Source organism: Eschrichtius robustus, chromosome 10 (assembly GCF_028021215.1).
Source record: "Eschrichtius robustus isolate mEscRob2 chromosome 10, mEscRob2.pri, whole genome shotgun sequence".
Lineage (NCBI taxonomy): Eukaryota > Metazoa > Chordata > Mammalia > Artiodactyla > Eschrichtiidae > Eschrichtius > Eschrichtius robustus.
The window spans coordinates 7,526,764-7,544,338 of record NC_090833.1 but is presented as its reverse complement, the minus strand read 5'-3'; the positions used below and the strand labels follow the sequence as shown (position 1 = coordinate 7,544,338).

Here is a 17,575-nt window from a genome sequence, read left to right as displayed (position 1 = left end):
CCTGCCCTCAACCCCTGGCAACCACTAATAACGTCTCTGTCGCTATGGGTTTGTCTGTTCTGGATGTCACACACACTTGGCCCTGGCCCCGTTCCTCCTCTTAGGCTGACCGCCGCTACCAGAGCCGCCTGCAAGATCTGAAAGACCGCCTGGAGCAGTCGGAGAGCACGAACCGCAGCATGCAGAACTACGTCCAGTTCCTCAAGTCGTCCTATGCCAACGTGTTTGGGGATGGTCCCTACACTTCCTACCTAACGAGCTCTCCCATCCGCTCCCGGTCTCCTCCTGCCTAAGGCGGCCACTCTTGGGCTAGGAGCTCGGATGGATGCCGTGGGAACTGAGGCGTTGCTAAGCCATACCCGGAAAGCCTGTTGGTTTCCTCTCTCGTCCTGTGATGAAGTATGTTCAGGATCTTGTCTTAGCTACTAGCTCCAGAAAAGTGCCTGAAGCAGCAGGGGATGAAGCAGAACCCACTTAGTTCTCTCCTCTCTGATAGCATCGCCTGACGGAAGTTTTTAATTACCCTGACAGGCCTTAAAGTTACTACTATTAGGGTCAGATTTTAACTCACCGTGACTTTGCTCATTCCTTCCCCAAGAGGATGTTTGGACTGGACTTTGCCTCCAGTTCCCTTACACCTCTCTTCTTTTTAGGACTCTCTCTTGGGTTTTCCCTGACCTGAACCAGCAGGAGCTGTTCGCCAGAGGTCCTCACCGCTCCTCATGTTCACTTGCTGTTTTCCTTATTTCATGGGTACGGTGTTTTCCCCAAGGTGCTCGCCTCCCAAGCCCAGTGGAAACCTCTCCTGGCCAAGTTTCCTCAAGGCCACTTGCCCTCACGCACTTGCCAACAGACACTCGAGGGCTTATGTCCAGTTCGCCTTGTAAAAGTACAATCCCAATCTCATTGATTTTTCTCTTTGCCAGGTTTGTATCTGTGGAATGCATTTATTCTTGAAACATGTGCATTGTTTTACAAAAAGCTTTTATAATCAATATTTAAGGCTCCATTGGATGATTTCCTTTACCCACCCCAGCCCTCTTCTAAAAATGATTCAGTAAAATGCTGCAGGAGAGCCAGTAAACGTTTTTAAAGGACTTGGTGCGTGAGACTCTTCATTTCATTTTGGCCAGGTTGGCTCTTTCTCCTTTGTGTGCTTTCACTTACAATCCCATGAAAGGCCTGGAGGAGACACACTGAAAGGCACTGCTCAGTGTGTGAGGGCAGACTACTTTAGCTGTTAGGAGGAAGATGGGATGTGTATGTACTACTATTTTTTTAATGTTAATTGCTTTCTGAATGATAAGATTATGGGCTGTTTTTGTCCTCTTCACATTTTCCTGTATTTAAAAGAAAAGAAAATTCTTCAGAGAGAAGAGAACAAATTTGGTATACTATGCTGGTACTGACCTCTGGGTGATCCAGTCTGGTCCTCTCTCAGCCACTCTAACCCAAGTCCAAGAACTCCCCTATGTCCTCAAAAGCAATGGCTCCCACCCAGGCATCTGGATTTCACTACCAGAACCGCCCCCGCCCCCCATCCCCCCGTTTTGGAGACATTCGTAGTTTCCAGCTTTTAATGTTTTGGGTTTTTTTGTTTGTTTGGTTTTTAATTTTATTTCCAGCTTTTGATTTTGCCAAGGAAGTTCACTGAAATCACTACTACCAGCTACCACTGCCACAAAACCAAGCCTATTTTCACACCCTAAACATAAATGGACTTGAACTTTCATACAATGTATGAAAGCTCTTCCTAAGAAAAGACAGTTGGCAAACTTACACCAATGTGCATACATTTCTGTATATCCCATTATTCTTGTTTTTGTCAAACTAATGAAAACCTCCTCAGTGCAGGGTTCTGCTATTTGTAATGATGGTGTGGGAAACACCTCTTTTCCGGTCCATTGCTGGGATTCTCCCAAGAGCGTTCTATTTTTCTTTGTAAAATGTTGTATTCCAAAAAGTCCAGAGAGTTTGTGGAAAATGTTTATATTGCTTCAAACTCGACAGTTTTCCTTTCTGTGTCAGACTGAGATCCCATGAAATGGGCAAAAGGGTCCAAAGTTAAAAGATCCTAGTTAAAGCTGGCCTCAGGCAATGGTGAACGTTTCATTTACTGAGATATAATTCACATAAAATGCACTCTTTTAAAGTGTATAATTCAGTGGCTTTTAGTATATTCAAAGTTGTGCGACCACCACCTTTATCTAATTCTCGAACATTTTCATCACACCCCAGTGGAACCCATACCATTAGCAGCTGCTCCCCATTCCCCTCCCCCCAGCCCCTGGCAACCACTAACAGTCTCTTTGTTTCTCTGGCTTTGTCACTCTGGACATTTCACATAAATCATACCATATTGTGACTGGCTTCTTTCACTCAGCATGATGTTTTCAAGGTTCATTTCGTAGCATGTATTTGTACTTCATTTTTATGGCCCAATAATATTACATTGTGTGGATACACCATATTTTATTGACTCATTGGTTGACGAACACATGTGTTTCCATTTTTTGGCTGTTACAAGTAATTCAATATTCTACCAGTTTTTTGTGGACACATTTCTTTTGCGTATATATTTAGTAAATATATGGGTTAATGGTAACTTTATTTTTGGCCGCAGGCAGGCGGGATCTTAATTCCCCGACCAGGGATGGAACCCGCGCCCCCTGCAGTGGAAGCGCAGAGTCTTAACCACTGCCAGGGAAGTCCCTCTTTAACCTTTTGATGAACTGCCAGACTGTCTTCCACAGGAGTTGCCCCATTTTAGAGTCCCACTGGCAGCGTATGTATGAGGGTTCCAATTTCTCCACATGCTCATCAATACCTTTTCAGTTTTCTGCAACCTGGAAGGCCCAGCCTTCTAAATCCCCCAGGTCGGAGGTCCCTACAAGGGAACGAGCCTCGGGCCAAGCCCTGTGCGCAGGCGCGTTGGTGGGCGGGCTCAGCGCCGGAGGCGGGGCCATGCAGCCGTTAGGGGCGGGGTTGAACTGCGCCGCAACGTGTGCGCCCCGGAAGCGGAAGCGAGCACCTGTTTCCGGGCGGCTGATTCGAGGACTTGTTTTGTACCAAGCGGCGCCCCTGGAGAACTGTAGCGGGGCAGGCCATGCCTTCCGAGGGTCGCTGCTGGGAGACCCTGCAGGCGCTGCGCAGGTCTGACAAAGGTCACCTTTGCTACCACCGCGATTGGCTGCTGCGGGGCGAGGTGAGCAGTGGCCCCAAAGGGGGCGGTGGTTCTTCCTGCCCCTCGTCACGGGACTCTGCTCTTCCCTAGCCCTTGGCATGTCCTGCGCCAGGGAACCCGTGCGTTCTTGTAACAGCCCGGGTTTGCTGCTTGACTCGTGTGTGCATCACCGTCTCTCGCCTATTCTAGCCTTCCGTGGAGCGCCCCTTCAGAGGTGCTCTTTGAAGGCTTCATTGCTCCCCGCAGCTGGCGTTAGGTGCCTGCGCCTATGTTGTCAAAGCAATCCTGGCCTCTCAGGGTCAGTTAGGTTACTGCGCGTCTCTTGTGTTAGGAGATCCAGATTTAGCGGTGAACGGTTAACAGGACCTAACCTATTGCTGCCAGTGAAATGACCAAATTTTTAGACGACGTTGGACGGACCTGGGAACTTTAATGGGGGCTTGGTCACTGCATCTAAGATACGCAAAGCCCTGTACTAGACCGCGCAGGTGGGGGAATATAGAGACAGTTAAGGCATAGCTTCTCTTCCCGAGTTGCTGGTAATCTAGCTCCAGGTATGATGTCTTGTCTTTTCAGACTTAAATGGGAAACACTTCTAAAGCATTTCTGTCTTTATGTCTTTGACGGTTTTAAAGAATACATACCTTACATTCTATAGGATGAATTCCAGCATGAATCTGTATGGTGTAAACTCAGGTTATGCATTCTTGGCAGGAATACCACAGAAATGATGCTGTGCTCTCAGGAAGTCACATCAGTCACACATAGATGCTTCAGCCCATCCCAACACTGGTGATGCTCACCTTGATCACTTGGTTACAATGGTAACTTCCAGATATTTCCACGTAAAATTCACTTAAAATTCATCATTTTCCCTTTTGTAACTTCTTAGTATTTTGTTGGGAGGTAGTCCAAGATTACACCAAAATATTTTTTTCTTATCAAACCTCCACCCTTAGCATTTATTGGTGATTTCTTCCTGAATCAGTCTTTTCTGTGATGTAGACGAATGGTGTTTCTTTATAGCTACCATTCCTACGTTTGTTAGCTGGCATTCTACTGTAAGGAAGAGCTTTCTTTTCTCTTCCGTTTAATTATTCATATCAGAATCCTCATGGATTCCTTCTGTTTAATTGTTTATATCAGTATCCTCATGGGTTCCTATTTTATTCAGTGAGTCGTGATCCACTACTTGTAACCTTGTGTGTGTATATTTGCCAGTTTATGTCTTTTGCTCATTTTTCTATTGGGGTTTTGCCAATATTTTATAAGTTCTGTATGTATTAGGGATAATATTCCTTTATCTGTGATATATATTGCATCTTTTTTTCTAGTTTGTCAGTTGAAATTGTTTTCTCCGTTGATGGTGTTTTTTATGGGTATGGGTTTATTTTTTACATTTGAAACTTTGCTCGTGGAATTTATTTTGCTGGAATTTATTTTGCTGGAATTTATTATTTATTTTATTATTTATTTTATTATTATTTATTTTATTATTTTGCTGGAATTTATTTTGCTGGAATTTATTTTGCTCGAATTTATTTTGCTGGAATTTATTTGCTGGAATTTATTTTGCTGGAATTTATTTTGGCGTAAAGAAAGAGTAAAAAGTTGTCTCAAATTCAACATCCTTCCATGATAAAAACTCTTCCCAAAGTGAGTATAGAGGGAACATATCTCAACATAATAAAAGCTACTTTTATTATGGGACAAATAAAGCTACTTTTATTGTGGGACAGACCCACAGCCAACACAATACTCAGTGGTGGTGAAAAGCTGAAAGCCTTCCTGCTAAAATCTGGAGGAAGACAAGGATGCCCCCTCTCACCACTCCTATCTAATATAGAATTGGAAGTCCTAGCCACAGCAGTCAGACAAGGGAAATAAATAAAAAGGTATCCAAATCAGAAGGGAAGGGGTAAAATTGTTATTATATGCAGATTACATGGTACTATCTATAGAAAACCCTAAAGACTCCACAGAAAAACTACTAGAACTGATAAATAAATTCAGCAAGGTAGCAGGATATGAGATTAACATACAGAAATCTGTTGCATTTCTTTACACTAACAATGAAATATCAGAAACGGAAAGTTTAAAAAAAAAAAAAACTCTTTTAAAGTCACATCCCCCCCCCAAAAAAAAAACCTTAGAAATAAACCTGACCAAGGAGGTGAAAGACTTATATTCTGAGAACTGTAAAACACTGATAAAGGAAAGGAAATTGAAGATGATTCAAAAAGAAATGGAAAGATATCCCATGCTCTTGGACTGGAAAAATTAATATTAAAATAGCCATACTACCCAAAGCAATCTACAGATTTATTGCAATCTCTATCAAATTACCCACGACATTTTTCACAGAACTAGAACAAGTAATCCTAAAATTTATATGGAAGCACAAAAGACCCAGAATTGCCAAAGTAATCCTAAGGAAAAAGGACAAAACTGAAGGCATAACCCTCCCAGACTTTAGACAATACAACAAAGCTACAGTAATCAAAACAATGTGGTATTGGGACAAAAACAGACATATGGATCAATGAAACAGAATAGAGAGACCATAAATAAACCCACACACCTACAGTCAATTAATCTTCAACAAAGCAGGCAAGAATATACAATGGAGAAAGGACAGTCTCTTCAGAAAGGTGTTGGGAAAGTTGGACAGCTGCACGTGAATCAATGAAGTTAGAACACTTCCTCACAGCATACACAAAAATAAACTCAAAATGGCTTAAAGACTTAAATATAAGACAAGACACCATAAAACGCCTAGAGGAGAACATAAGCAAAACATTCTCTGTTTTGACATAAATCATAGCAGTGTTTTCTTAGTCTTCCAAGGCAATAGAAATAAAGCAAAAATAAACAAATGGGACCTAATCAAACTTACAAGCTTTTGCACAGCAAAGGAAACCATAAACAAAACAAAGACAACCCATAGACTGGGAGAAAATATTTGTAAATGATGAAACCGACAAAGGCTTAATTTCCAAAATATCCAAGCAGCTCATACAACTCAATAACAAAAACAAACAACCCATTCCAAAAATGAGCAGAAGACATTTCTCCAAAGAAGACATACAGATGGCCAATAGGCACATGATAAGATGCTCAACGTCGCTAATTATCAGAGAAATGCAAATCAAAACTACACTGAGGTACCACCTCATGCTGGTCAGAATGGCCATCATTAAAAAGTCTACAAATAATAAATGCTGCAGAGGATGTGGAGAAAAGGGAAGCCTCATACACTGCACCTCAGTGTATGAGGCTTCCCTTTTGAAAAGATACCTGCACCCCAATGTTCTTAGTAGCACTATTTACAATAGCCAAGACGTGGAAGCAACCTAAATGTCCATTGACAGATGAATAAAGAAGATGTGGTATATGTATACAATGAACTACTACTCAGCCATAAAAAGAATGAAATAATGCCATTTGCAGCAACGTGGATGGACCTAGACATTATCAGACTAAGTGAAGTAAGCCAGAAAGAGAAAGACAAATACCATATGATACCACAAGTGGAATCTAAAATATGATACAAATGAACTTTTTTTTTTTTTTTTTTTGGCTGCATTGGGTCTTCATTGCTGCACGTGGGCTTTCTCTAGTAGCGGCGAGTGGGGGCTACTCTTCATTGTGGTGCGCGGGCTTCTCATTGCGGTGGCTCCTCTTGTTGTGGAGCACGAGCTCTAGGCGCACGGGCTCAGTAGTTGTGTCTCGCGGGCTCTAGAGTGCAGGCTCAGTACTTGAGGCGCACGGGCTTAGTTGCTCCGCAGCATATGGGATCTTCCCGGACCAGGGCTCGAACCCGTGTCCCCTGCACTGGCAGGCAGATTCTTAACCACTGCGCCACCAGGGAAGCCCACAAATGAACTTATTTACAAAACAGAAACAGACTCACAGACATAGAAAACAAATATATGGTTACCAAAGAGGAGAGGGGAAAGGGAGTGGTGGGAGGGATAAATTAGGAGTTTGGGATTAGCAGACTACTATATATAAAATAGATAAACAGGGCTTCCCTGGTGGCGCAGTGGTTGAAATTCTGCCTGCCAATGCAGGGGACACGGGTTCGAGCCCTGGTCTGGGAAGATCCCACATGCCGCCGAGCGACTAGGCCCGTTGAGCCACAATTGCGGAGCCTGCGCGTCTGGAGCCTGTGCTCCACAACAAGAGAGGCTGCGACAGTGAGAGGCCCGCGCACCGCGATGAAGAGTGGCCCCCGCTTGCCGCAACTAGAGAAAGCCCTCGCACAGAAACGAAGACCCAACACAGCCATAAATAAATAAATAATTTTAAAAAGAAATAGATAAACAACAAGGCCCTACTGTATACCACAGGGAATTATATTCAATATCCTGTAATAAACCATAATGAAAAGAATATGGAAAAGTACTTATATATATATTCAGGTATGTGTATCTGAATCACTTTGCTGTATACCAGAAACTAACACAGCATTGTAAGTCAACTACACTTCAGTTTAAAAAAGAAAGTTGTTGTCTCAACATTACTTCCAATATGTCTTTAAAATGAGCCTTGTCACTGTATAAAGTGTGCATACAGCCTGTGTGCTTCTATGTCTAGATTATTCCCCATGGGTTGAATATCTGTTTATTGTATACACACTCTAGATCAGTAGTTCTCAACCGCAGCATCATTGACATTTTGGGCTCAGCCAGATAATTCTTTGTGGTAGGGGCTGCTGTTGCTGTATGGGGCATTGTAGGGTGTTAAACAGCATCCCTGGCCTCTACCCAGTAAATGCCAGTAGTATCCTCCCAGTCGTGACAACCAAAAGTGTCTCCAGACATTACCCAGTGTCATCTGGGGAGTAAAATTATCCCTGCTGGAGAACCACTGATTTACGTAACATAATAGCTTGTGATTTCTGAGTAGTTATTATGTGCCAGGTACTGTGCTGAGTTCTTTATATCTATTACTCATTTAATTCTCCCCAAATGTTTTGAGGTAGATCCCCTATTATTCCATTTCAGAAGAAATGAACCTTAGGCACAGAGAGGTTAGGTAATTTGCCCATGGTTATACAGGTAAGTGGAATACAGAGATGGAATTCAAACCAAGAAAGGCTAGTTCCAAACTCAAGACTCTTAACACTATTATACTGTTTTTCCATGTTTCCTGATAATATTTTCCTGACACTGAGTAAAGTTCTCAGCCAAAATTTGCTGTATACTTTAACTACAGTTAAGTAGTGTACGTTTCTTTGGTTTAGAGCACTGTACACCAAACATATAGAGATAACAGATAACTGGTACAGTTGAACAACTCCACACACATATTGGAGAGTGTCTGGGACTTGTTTTATGGTCTTTATATTGTAGAACCTATTTTATTTAAGCCATTGGCTCTTACATCAGTAACCACTTTTTAATTAATTAATTAATTTATTTATTTTTGGCTGCGTTGGGTCTTCGTTGCTGTGCGTGGGCTTTCTCTAGTTGCTGCGAGTGGGAGGCTACTCTTCTCTGCAGTGCGCGGGCTTCTCATTGTGGTGGCTTCTCTTGTTGTGGAGCACGGGCTCTAGGCGCGCGGGCTTCAGTAGTTGTGGCTCACAGGCTCCGGAGTGCAGACTCAGTAGTTGTGGTGCACAGGCTTAGTTGCTCCGCAGCATGTGGGATCTTCCGGACCAGGGATCAAACCCATGTGCCCTGCATTGGCAGGTGGCTTCTTAACCACTGCGCCACCAGGGAAGTCCCTCGTAACCACTTTTCTATGCCTATTTTTTATTTGCATATTTTCATTTTAAAAAGTATAACATGTTCATTTAGAAATTAGATACAGAAAATTAGAATAAGTAGAAATATGTCACTGATCACCCAAGCTTAACTTCTGGTGTATTTCCTTCAAATTTGTTAGGGTATTTATTTGTATTTATTTTATATCATTGTAGACATATTTATTTATACTCTTGTTTTTTCACTTAAAATTGAATCTTGGGGGAGGAGGAAATGGAGTAAGGTCGTCAAAAACTAGAAACTTCCAGTTGTAAGATAGATAAGTACTAGGGATGTAATATACAACTTGACGACTGTTAGCTAACACAGCTATACCATATATAGGAAAGTTAAGAGAGTACATGCTGAGAGTCTCATCACAAGAATAAGTTTTTTTTCCTTTTTTCTTTCTTTTGATTATATCAATATGAGAAGATGGATGTTGTTAGTTGAACCTATTTAATCATTTTACAATATATAAAAATCAAACCATCGTGTTTACGCCTTAAACTTTTACAATGGTGTATGTCAATTATTTTTCAATAAAACTGGAAAAATTTGAACCTTACATAGGATTCACAATTGGTGTTTTTAAATGACTAATATTCACTGAGTGTGTATACCATAGTTTACTTCAAAATTCCTTTCATGTTCTTTTCTGTTACAACATTTTAGATTGCTTTCAAATCTGCTTTAATGACCATCTTTGTGCATTGTTCCTTTTTCTGTAGTTAGGGTTATTTAGTCTGATACTCTAAAAGGATAATAGTCAAGGTCGTTATCAAGAAGCTACTGTACTTTCTCTTCATCTCTGATTGTTAATACAGTTACTTTGGGTCTTCGGTATGTATGTATGTATATATTTATTTAGGCCTTCTTAGGTTTTCAGTAAAGCATGTAGTGGATTATAAGGACAAAATTATTTTTGATTGCTTAGATCAGTTGACATGCAAGTTGAGCTTAACCTTCTTCTTCTCTCTAGGATGTTTTAGAAGAATGTATGTCTCTTCCCAAGCTGTCTTCTTACTCTGGATGGGTAGTAGATCATGTCCTACCCCATATGCAAGAGAACCCACCTCCCTCTGAGACTTCAACATCCCCTAGATCTACTTCAGCCCTCGACCAACCTTCATCTGTTCCCAAATCTCCTGTCAGAGACCCTGCCTTCTCACCAGCCTCCTCAGCAACACCAAATGGAACCAAGGTAACGCTTTTGATCAACTTAAGGCAAAAGACAATGGTGGCTGCAAAGTTGAAGTGTTTAACATTGTCATACTACAGTGACCTTACTCTGGAGAAAATAATGGTTGCTTCTTCGAATCCTTGTAGCTGTTTGTAGCGACAGTGTTTACCACATCACCCAGCGTTCTCTTTATGAAGACCCAGAGAGAGAAATTCCTCTCTATTCTTAGTACCAAGAATAGTAATTAATTTCATGGGCAAGTGGATTGTTTTTTCTCATGAGCATTGCATCTGTTTAACTCAACAAGGTCTCCCTTTTTGTTGTTGGCTGCTGGAAAGCTTAGAGTAAATTTTATACTTGCTCTTAGATTTACATACCTTATTGTTGCTTCTGTATGAGTTTTTACCTTCTTTTTGGCTCTATTTTGTTCCTGCCTTTGTTTCTCCCACTTAAAACAGTTAAATTGGTGCTGGTGCTCTGCTCTTCTCTTCTCTTTCTTTGTATCTCTAGAGGTATTTATTTATTTATTTATGGCTGCGTTGGGTCTTAGTTGCTGCACACGGGTTTTCTCTAGTTGCAACGAGCGGGGGCTACTCTTCGTTGCAGTGTGCGGGCTTCTCATTGCAGTGGCTTCTCTTGTTGCGGAGCATAGGCTCTAGGCATGCGGGCTTCAGTAGTTGTGGCTTGCAGGCTCTAGAGCACAGGCTCTGTAGTTGTGGTGCATGGGCTTAGTTGCTCCGCGACATGTGGGATCTTCCTGGACCAGGGTTCAAACCCATGTCCCCTGCACCGGCAGGCGGATTCTTAGCCACTGCACCACCAGGGAAGTCCTGTTGTTATGTTTTAGGTTCCTTTATAAGCTGCATTAAATCCTTTCTGGATCAAAGTAAGGTATAACAAGTAGTATTTGGCCTAGAATGTAAAGAGTTAATAGAAAAAAAGCCTTCTAAACTTCTAAGCACTACTGTGCTTTTTCAAGTTTTAGATTTTTGTGCCAGCAAAATAAGACTAGGCAACTCTTTAGAAAGGTAGAGATTACGTTTTTCACGTTTAGCTTCCAAAAGACAAAGTTCTTTGTTCTTTTTGTTCATACTCACTGCAGACTTTTGCTTACTGAAAATATATTATCAATTCAACAAAAGGAAGCAGTTAAATCTCCCTATGGTTTCATCATTTCAGTCATCAGTTACTCCTTTCCAGTTTCATATGCCTGCATCCTTGTACCTTGGCATGATTAAATTGTATGTGCACTTTCATGTTCTGCTTTTCCTTCCTAACTTTATTTTGTTCATGAACTATTTGAATTATTTGTTCACGTTATTTCCGCCTTTGTAAATGTCTACTTAGAGGATATGTAATGTCCTGTAGTTTATTAAACTGCTCCTTTATTATTAGGCATTTATATTTTTCCATTTGATTGCTTTTAAAAATATTACACTGAGAAACTTTCTGCAGAGAGATTTTTCCGTTTTTAATCTTAAAATATGTCTTCTAGCTAATATCTTAAAATAAATGCCCAAATGATTTGACTGGAGTCAAAGATAAAAGGGTATGAACTTTTTTTAAAAATTTTAAACCTTTTTTTTAAATTGTAAAATATTCATGACATAAAATTTACCATTTAACCATTTTTAAGAGTACAATTCAGTGGCATTAAGTACATTCATAGTGTTGTGTAACCATCACCACTATCCATCTCCAGAACTTTTTCATCATCCAAAACTAAAAACACTACACTCATTAATCAATAACTCCAGGACTTCCCTGGTGGCGCAGTGGTTAAGAATCCACCTGCCAAGGCAGGGGACACGGGTTCGATCCCTGGTGTGGGAAGATCCCACATGCCGCGGAGCAACTAAGCCCGTGCGCCACAACTACTGAGCCTGCTCTCTAGAGCCTGTGAGCCACAACTACTGAGCCCGCATGCCACAGCTACTGAAGCCCGCGCGCCTAGAGCCCATGCTCCACAACAAGAGAAGCCACCGCAATGAGAAGGCCGTGTGCCACAACGAAGAGTAGCCCCCGCTCACCACAACTAGAGAAAGGCTGCGCGCAGCAATGAAGACCCAACACAGCCAAAAATAAATAAATAAATAAATAAATAAATAACTCCTATTTCCCCCTACCCCCAGTCCCTAGCAACCACCATTCTACTTTCCGTCTCTATGAATTTGACCATTTTAGGTACTTCATATAAGTGGAATCATGTAATATTTGTCATTTTGTGACTGGTTTATTTCACTTAGCATAATGTCTTCAAGGTTCATCCATGTTGTCACATGTGTCAGAATTTCCTTCCTTTTAAGGCTGAATAATATTCCACTGTATGTACCACGTTTTGTTTATTCATTCATCTGTCACTGGATGTTTAGCTTGCTTCCACCTTTTGGCTCTTGGTGACTAGTGCTGCTATGAATACACATGTACATGTATTAGTTTGAGTACCTGTTTTCAATTCTTTGGGGTATGTACCTAGAAGTAGAATTGATGGATCATATGGTAATTCTATGTTTAAATTTTTTTTTTTTTTTTTTTTTTTAATGTTTAAATTTTTGAGGAACCATCATATTGTTTTCCACAGCAGCTGTATCATTTTACATTCCTACTAGCAATGCACAAGGGTTTCAGTTTCTCCACACCTTTGCTAACGTTTGTTACTTGCTGGGTTGTTTTTGTTTGTTTGTTTTTATTTTGTTTCGTTTTACGAAAGCCATCCTAGTGGGCATGAAGTGTATCATTGTGGTTTTGATTTGCATTTCCCTAAATGATTATTGATGTTGAGCATATTTTCATGTGCTTATTAGCCATTTGTATATCTTCTTTGGAGAAATGTCTTTGCAAGAGTTATTCACAATAAGAAAGAATTTATTGTACAGTAAATAATAATCCTAAAAAATAATATAAGACAGAGATGATTATTCATACTATGAAAGACTGCATGATTACATACATAAAAAGTTTACTTTTTAGTTTATATTTCACACTTCATCTTTTAAAATATTAGTCTTTAAAAAATATTTCTAGCAATTGAACATTATAGACACAAAAATGAACTTTAGCCTAAACTTTACAACTTACATAAAAATTAACTCAAAATGATCATGAACTTAAATGTAAAACTATAAGACTTTTAGGGAAAAAAAAAAAGCATAATCAGAACCTAGGACTAGGTGAAGAGTTTTTAGATTTGACACTAAAAACTTAATCCATAGAAGGATAAATTAATAAATTGGACCTCATCAAATGAAAAACGTGGCCCAGTGAATGACCTTGTGAAGAGGATGATCAGACAAGCTACTGACCAGGAGAAAGTAGTTGCAAACCACGTATCTGACAAAGGTTTATGTATGTATCTAGAATATATTTAAAATATATATCGAGAATATATATTTAGAATATATTTTAAAAACTCTTAAAACTCAAAGGTTAAACAAAAACTTTCTAACCTTCAATTAGAAAATGAGCAAAAGATATGAACAGACATTTCACCTAAGACAATATATAGACAATATAAGTACATGAAAATATGTTCACCATCATTAGCCATTAAAGAAATGCAAATTAAAACCAGGACGAAGTAGCACTACACACCTATCAGAACGGTTAAAATAAAAAACAGTGACACCACCAAATGCTGACAATGATGTGGAGAATCTGGATCACTCATATATTTTGGGTGGAAATGTGGAATGGTACAGGCACTCTAGAAAACAGTTTGGCAATTTCTTATAAAACTAAATAGGTACTTAACTATATGACCTAGCAATTGCATTCTTGGGCATTTTCCCCAGAGAAATCAAAACTTATATTTACATAAAAATCTTTATACCAGTGATCATAGGAGCTTTATTTATTATATCCCCAAGCTGGAAACAATGAAATGTCTTTCAACAGATGAATGGTTAAGCAAACTGGTACATCTCTATCATGGAATACTACTGGCAATAAAAAGGAACAAATCTTTGATAATATGCAACAACTTAGGATCTCAGAGGCATTATACGAAGTGAAAAAAGTCAATCTCAAAAGATTATGTACTGTATGGTTCCATTTATTTAACGTTCTTGAAATGCTATCGTTATAGAGATGGAGAACAGGTTAGCGATATAAAGGTGTGGCACAAGGAAGCTTTATGGTGATGGAACAGTTCTGTACTTTGTGATGGTGGTTACACGTGTGATAAAATTGCATAAAACTATACACGTACCCAAATGAATTCCTGTAAAACCTGGTGAAATCTGAATAAGTTCTGTGGCTTGTACCGTCAATTTACTGTTTCCAACTTCCTGTAAATTATAATTATTTCAAAATTTAAAAAAAAAATTAAGTTTCTATGAGCAGCTTCTCAGAGGCAGCAGTTTCTAGTTCTGATCCTGCCAATAGTGTGGCATGCCCTCAGGCAGGCATCTTTCCCTCCTTAGGCCTCAGTTTCTTCATCTGTAAATCTGGTACTGGACTAAATTGCCAAGGTCCTCTCCAGGTATAAAATTCCGTAATTCTTAAGGTTTAAGTAAAGTTTTGGATGGCTTTATATAATGAATTGGATCATTTACGAATTTTTGGTGTTTAAGTAACAGAAACCCAGTTTAAACTAGCTAAAGCAAAACAAGGGAGTCAGGGGAGAAGTTAATTAGCTCATATAACCAGGAAATCTAGGAGTGCATTTCGAATCAGTTAGATCTAGAGAATCTATTTTCTGCTTGTCTGTCCTTGATATTATTTCTGACTTGATTCAGTGACTCAGACCCAGGGCTTTGCTTCTCCATTTCTCAATTCTGTCTAACTCGTCTTGGTTTCATCTTTCAGATAGACTGTATGGCAGGATGTCTCTTGGTAGCCCTAGACACATATCTTCTTAGCTTAGCATCCCCAGAATAAGAGAAAGCCATCCCAAATAGCTCCATCAGGAAAATTCAGAGATGGACTCTGGCTTAGTTTAGGTCATAAGCCTCATTCCTGAAGTAGATACTGGGTACAGGGGGATAGAATACTTTGATTGCCAGGCTGGTCACATGCTTAATGACCCCTAAGGCTAGGGGGCGTGGAAGAATCGGGGATGTGGGCTGGGGTTTCTCTGTCCATACCACCCCAGCAAAAATGGACACTTACTAGAAGAAATGGGGAAAATGTGCTGGACAAATCAAAACAAACGAGCAAGCAAAAAAAAAAAAAAACACAAAAAACTGTCCAAAGCGAAAACATCCACTTAATTTATTAAGGAAAACAATTAGAATAAGGTCAATATCATGAAAAGCACACTGGTTCTAACATATATTGTTTTGTTGTTGTTATTGGTTGTTCATAAGTAAGGATGTGATTTTTGTTCAGATTGAATAACACCAACTTGACCGTCTTAAAAGCTTAATTTTTCCATCTTCTGTCTGTATAGGACAAACAGGAGTCTCAGCATACAGAACCTATGGTACTTCAGTCCTCCCGGGGGATCAAAGTGGAAGGCTGCATCCGAATGTATGAGCTGCTGCACAGAATGAAAGGAGCAGTAAGTAACCCTTGAAGTAAGACAGGCATAACCCTAGGGAGCCACATTTAAATGCAGTTCCTCAGGGATTATGAATGTCCACCATGTACTAATAATCATCATGCCCCACCTACTAGTAGCTCTGATTCAGTTGGGGAGATAGCATAACATAGCAGTCAAGAGTAAGCTGTCTAAAGTCAAATCTGGTTTCAAATCCTACCTCTTCTATTTTACATGTGACTTTGGGAAAATTACTTGGGCTTTCCTGGCTTCCATTTACTTCTCCAAAATTTGAAGATGATCTTTGTTGTCAGATAAGGTTATACTGAGAAGATTGACCTTAGCAGCCTCTTGAGAAAAGAATAGCACTATTTTAATTAGTTTATTTGACTTTATTTTTTTAATTAGAAAAACAATGCATGTTTTGTAAAACTTTTTTTTTTTCTTTTTTTAATTTATTTTTGGCTGCGTTGGGTCTTTGTTGTTGCGCGCAGGCTTTCTCTAGTTGCGGCGAGTGCGGGCTACTCTTCGTTGTGGTGCGCAGGCTTCTTATGGCGGTGGCTTCTCTTGTTGTGGAGCACGGGCTCTAGGCACGCGGGCTTCAGTAGTTGCGGCACATGGGCTCAGTAGTTGTGGCTCACGGGCTTTAGAGCACAGGCTCAGCAGTTGTGGCGCACGGGCTTAGTTGCTCCACAGCATGTGGGAATCCTCCTGGGCCAGGGCTTGAACCCGTGTCTCCTGCATTGGCAGTCGGATTCTTAGCCACTGCGCCACCAGGGAAGTCCCTGTAAAACTTTTTAAAGAGCACATAAGTTTATAAATTGAAAGTCTTCTAACATCTACCCTCATTCATTTATTCATGGAGTCACCAAATACTTATTGAGCACTTTTGTTCTAGGCCTACATAAAATAGTGAACAGGGAATTCCCTGGCGGTCCAGTGGTTAGGACTCCTTGCTTTTAATGCCGATGGCCTGGGTTCAATCCCTGGTTGGGGAACTAAGATCCCATAAGCTGCGCGGCACGGCCAAAAAAAAAAAAAAAAACAGTGAACAAAGTAGACACAATTCATGTCCTCATAGAGTTTATATGCTGGAGGGAGAGACATAGAACCAAGGTTCTAAAATATAGTTAGAAGACTATTATAATCTGAGTGAGAGACAGCAACAGTCATTGAAGCATTCACTTTGACACTGGATAGAAAAGGATGATGGTTGCTTAGACTGGAAGGGAGCGGGTAGCAATGGAGATGGTGAGGGAGAGAGAGAGTTTCTTCTTGGGTTTTCTCAGCTCTCTTCTTTCAATCATCACTCCTCCATGGACTTTCTGTCCTCCAGATGCAAGTAGAAAGTTTTTCCTTGCTGATAATCTTCCTCATGTGCTCTCTGTTGTTGAGTCTTTCTTTTTTCTTCCCAACTTTTAATTAAACAGTCTCAGAAGAGAGAAGATATATATAGATATATATATATATATGTATGTATGTGTGTGTGTGTGTGTGTGTGTGTGTATATATATATATATATATTTGTGTTCAATTTGCTGCCTTCTACTGGAAGTTTTTTTTTGCTTCTTATAAATTTATTTATTTATTTATTTATTTTTGGCTGAGTTGGGTCTTTGTTGCTGCACACGGGCCCTCCCTAGTTGCAACGAGTGGGGGCCACTCCTCGCTGCGGTGCACGGGCTTCTTATTACGGTGGCCTCTCTTGTTGCGGAGCACGGGCTCTAGGTGTGCCGACTTCAGTAGCTGAGGCTCGTGGGCTCTAGAGCGCAGCAGCAGCTGTGGCGATGGGCTTAGTTGCTCCGCGGCATGTGGGATCTTCCTGGACCAGGGCTCGAACCTGTGTCCCCTTCATTGGCAGGCGGATTCTTATCCACTGTGCCACCAGGGAAGCCCTACTGGAAGTTTTAAAATAACTTTTAAAATACAACAGTGTAATATCTTAATATATATTAGCATATCACCATTCCAGTGTATAT

The 17,575-nt window shown here is 40.3% G+C and overlaps 2 protein-coding genes across 10 annotated transcripts in view; both read left to right on the top strand.

The window, feature by feature from the left end:
* ODF2 (outer dense fiber of sperm tails 2) overlaps nt 1-1,097 on the top strand; it is a 29,905-nt gene extending 28,808 nt beyond the window's left edge. For all 9 annotated transcript variants that reach the window (XM_068552345.1, XM_068552342.1, XM_068552341.1 and 6 more), the window contains one exon: nt 105-1,097. In XM_068552345.1, the coding sequence (XP_068408446.1) occupies nt 105-293 (189 nt within the window). In that variant the 3' untranslated portion in view covers nt 294-1,097. The remainder of the gene's footprint in view (nt 1-104) is intronic.
* A 1,948-nt stretch (nt 1,098-3,045) lies between these two features.
* Nucleotides 3,046-17,575, top strand: part of GLE1 (GLE1 RNA export mediator) — a 42,822-nt gene continuing 28,292 nt past the window's right edge. The window contains exons 1-3 of the mRNA XM_068553004.1: nt 3,046-3,205; nt 9,917-10,138; nt 15,507-15,617. Coding sequence (XP_068409105.1) covers nt 3,107-3,205; nt 9,917-10,138; nt 15,507-15,617 — 432 coding nt within the window. The 5' untranslated portion in view covers nt 3,046-3,106. The remainder of the gene's footprint in view (nt 3,206-9,916; nt 10,139-15,506; nt 15,618-17,575) is intronic.